Source organism: Coenobita brevimanus, chromosome 69 (assembly GCF_032717465.1).
Source record: "Coenobita brevimanus isolate Jiangsu-jjx chromosome 69, ASM3271746v2, whole genome shotgun sequence".
In the NCBI taxonomy this organism is placed as follows: domain Eukaryota; kingdom Metazoa; phylum Arthropoda; class Malacostraca; order Decapoda; family Coenobitidae; genus Coenobita; species Coenobita brevimanus.
Genome location: NC_137022.1, coordinates 24,048,402 through 24,050,631, shown reverse-complemented (window position 1 = coordinate 24,050,631; position 2,230 = coordinate 24,048,402). Strand labels below are relative to the sequence as shown.

At 39.8% G+C, this 2,230-nt stretch overlaps 1 protein-coding gene across 1 annotated transcript in view; it reads right to left on the bottom strand.

The window, feature by feature from the left end:
• The window catches only part of LOC145406100 (globin-1-like), a 197,963-nt gene extending 195,991 nt beyond the window's left edge, over nt 1-1,972 (bottom strand). Inside the window, exon 1 of the mRNA XM_080277297.1 lies at nt 1,779-1,972. Coding sequence (XP_080133423.1) covers nt 1,779-1,972 — 194 coding nt within the window. The remainder of the gene's footprint in view (nt 1-1,778) is intronic.
• Between the last annotated feature and the right edge of the window lie 258 nt (nt 1,973-2,230).

The following is a 2,230-nucleotide window of genomic DNA, read 5'->3' as shown; positions in this document are numbered from 1 at the left end:
ACACGAGGCAAACACAACGGGAACTGCCACAACAAACAAACACTGGCCTAGGTAAACAGGAAGGACAAACACAGAAAGAATGGATGAGGAAGCCAGCGTTGTTTGCTTATTAATCATCATCATCATCGTCATCATCATCATCATCATCATACTCATACTGATCATTGCCGTCATCATTACCACCACCACCACCACCACCATCATCATCATCATACTCTTCATACTAACGCAAATCATTATTGTCACCATCACCACCACCACCATCTCCATCATTTTATCACCACCACCATCATCATCATCATCATCATCATCATCATCATCAAGGTGGTGGTCAAGTGGATGGAAAACTGGTCTGCTGTTCAAAAGGTCGCGCGTTCGATCTCTCTCTCTCTCTCTCTCACTCTCTCTCTCTCTCTCTCACACACACACACACACACACACACACACACACACACACACACACACACACACATCCAAACAGCCTTCTTCTTGCCTTGGTAATCAGATAAACATTTTCCCCAATCAGTGTGATGCAGTGTAAACATCCCTAAATATCCCTCTCATCATTTTAACATTTTTTTTAACAATGACCCTGCCTTCCTCAACGTTCAGGAAGCTTTCTTACACATTCCTCTTCACTCAACATTATATAAACATTCTTAATTCAGCCGTATATAAACATGGTAACATTTCCACCTGTTACTCTGTATTACATAAACATTCAACATTCACACAGCGCTTCACTATACGTCTTCTCACCTACCATGATATAAACATTCCCTTTTCACTCAAAATATATAAACATTCAAACATTCCCTCCTCTGACTAAACATTATATAAACATTCATTCGCTCTCCATTCAGCAATATATATTCCTTAAAACATTTTCCAATATATATTCCTTAAAACATTTTCCATCAACATCTTAACATTGCATAAACATTCTATCATTGATTAGTTTTATGTAATCATTTTTCTTGCATTTAACACTATATAATATAAACATTTCACTGACATTCAACATTATATAAACATTCCTTTAATATATTACGAACTTTCCTTAAAATGACATGTAAACATTCCTACATGAACTCTCCTCAACCTTGCATAAACATTCTTCAACATTTCCCCGTCAACAAAACATTATAAAACTCACAACCATTCATCCCCATCACCGTATAAACATTCGTAAACATTCCATCAACATTCTATAAACATTCCTTCACTTTTCCTTAATATGGTGTACAATTTAACTTAGAAACATTCAGTAATACATAAACATTCCTCATCCTCACTTCTCACTCAGTAAACATCAACATAATTATAGAAACATTGCTCAGCTTTTCATCAACATTATAAACTCAGTACTATATAAACATTCCTCGTCCTTGAAGTAACATTTATTTTCCTCTGTGTTTACTCAAGAAAGAGACATGATATACTAAACATTACATAAATATTCGTCAATATATAAACATTCAATATTCAACATTCCTCACCCTCCGTACTCACTCAAGAAACATGTATTCCCAGCAACATTAACTCAGCATTCAATAAACATCCCTCACTATCGTATAAACATTCAACATTCCTCATCCTCCGTAGTCAAGAACCATGTGATCCCCTCAACATTAACAATACATTCCTCAACATCATACTCGTATAAACATTCAACATTCAACATTCCTCATCGTCCGTGCTCACTCAAGAACCATGTGATCCCTGAACATTAAACCTCCCTCAATATCATATAAACATTCAACATCCTTCGTACTCACTCAAGGAACATGTAGACTCCAGTGGGCTCCAGTGCACGGCTGATTCCCTTCCAGCTCTTGACCATGTTGAACTTCTGCTTGGCCGAGAGGGGAATACGTGGGTCCAGGGGCGGCGGGGGAGGCGGGTCAGTCAGGTCCTTCTCCTTGGACGCCTGTTCCCTCGACGCCAGAGCCCGCGACAGCTTGCACCCCATGTCGTCTGCGTCGTCGTCCCTTTCGTCGCTTGATCATGAGCTTTCTCCCTTTCTCTAACCCCTATGGAGCATTCTGATTACTCAACCCCCTTTCTGGCATAGTCCCCCCCACCCCTCACCCACTAGCGCGCGTCCCGTTTTCTTCCACCGCTTTCGATTTTCTTTTTTTCTGATCGTTAGTGTTACCTTATTCACTTTCGGCAAGAACACCACAAACCAACACGAGTTTCAATTAGTTTTGGCGGAGTCCAGGTGTGC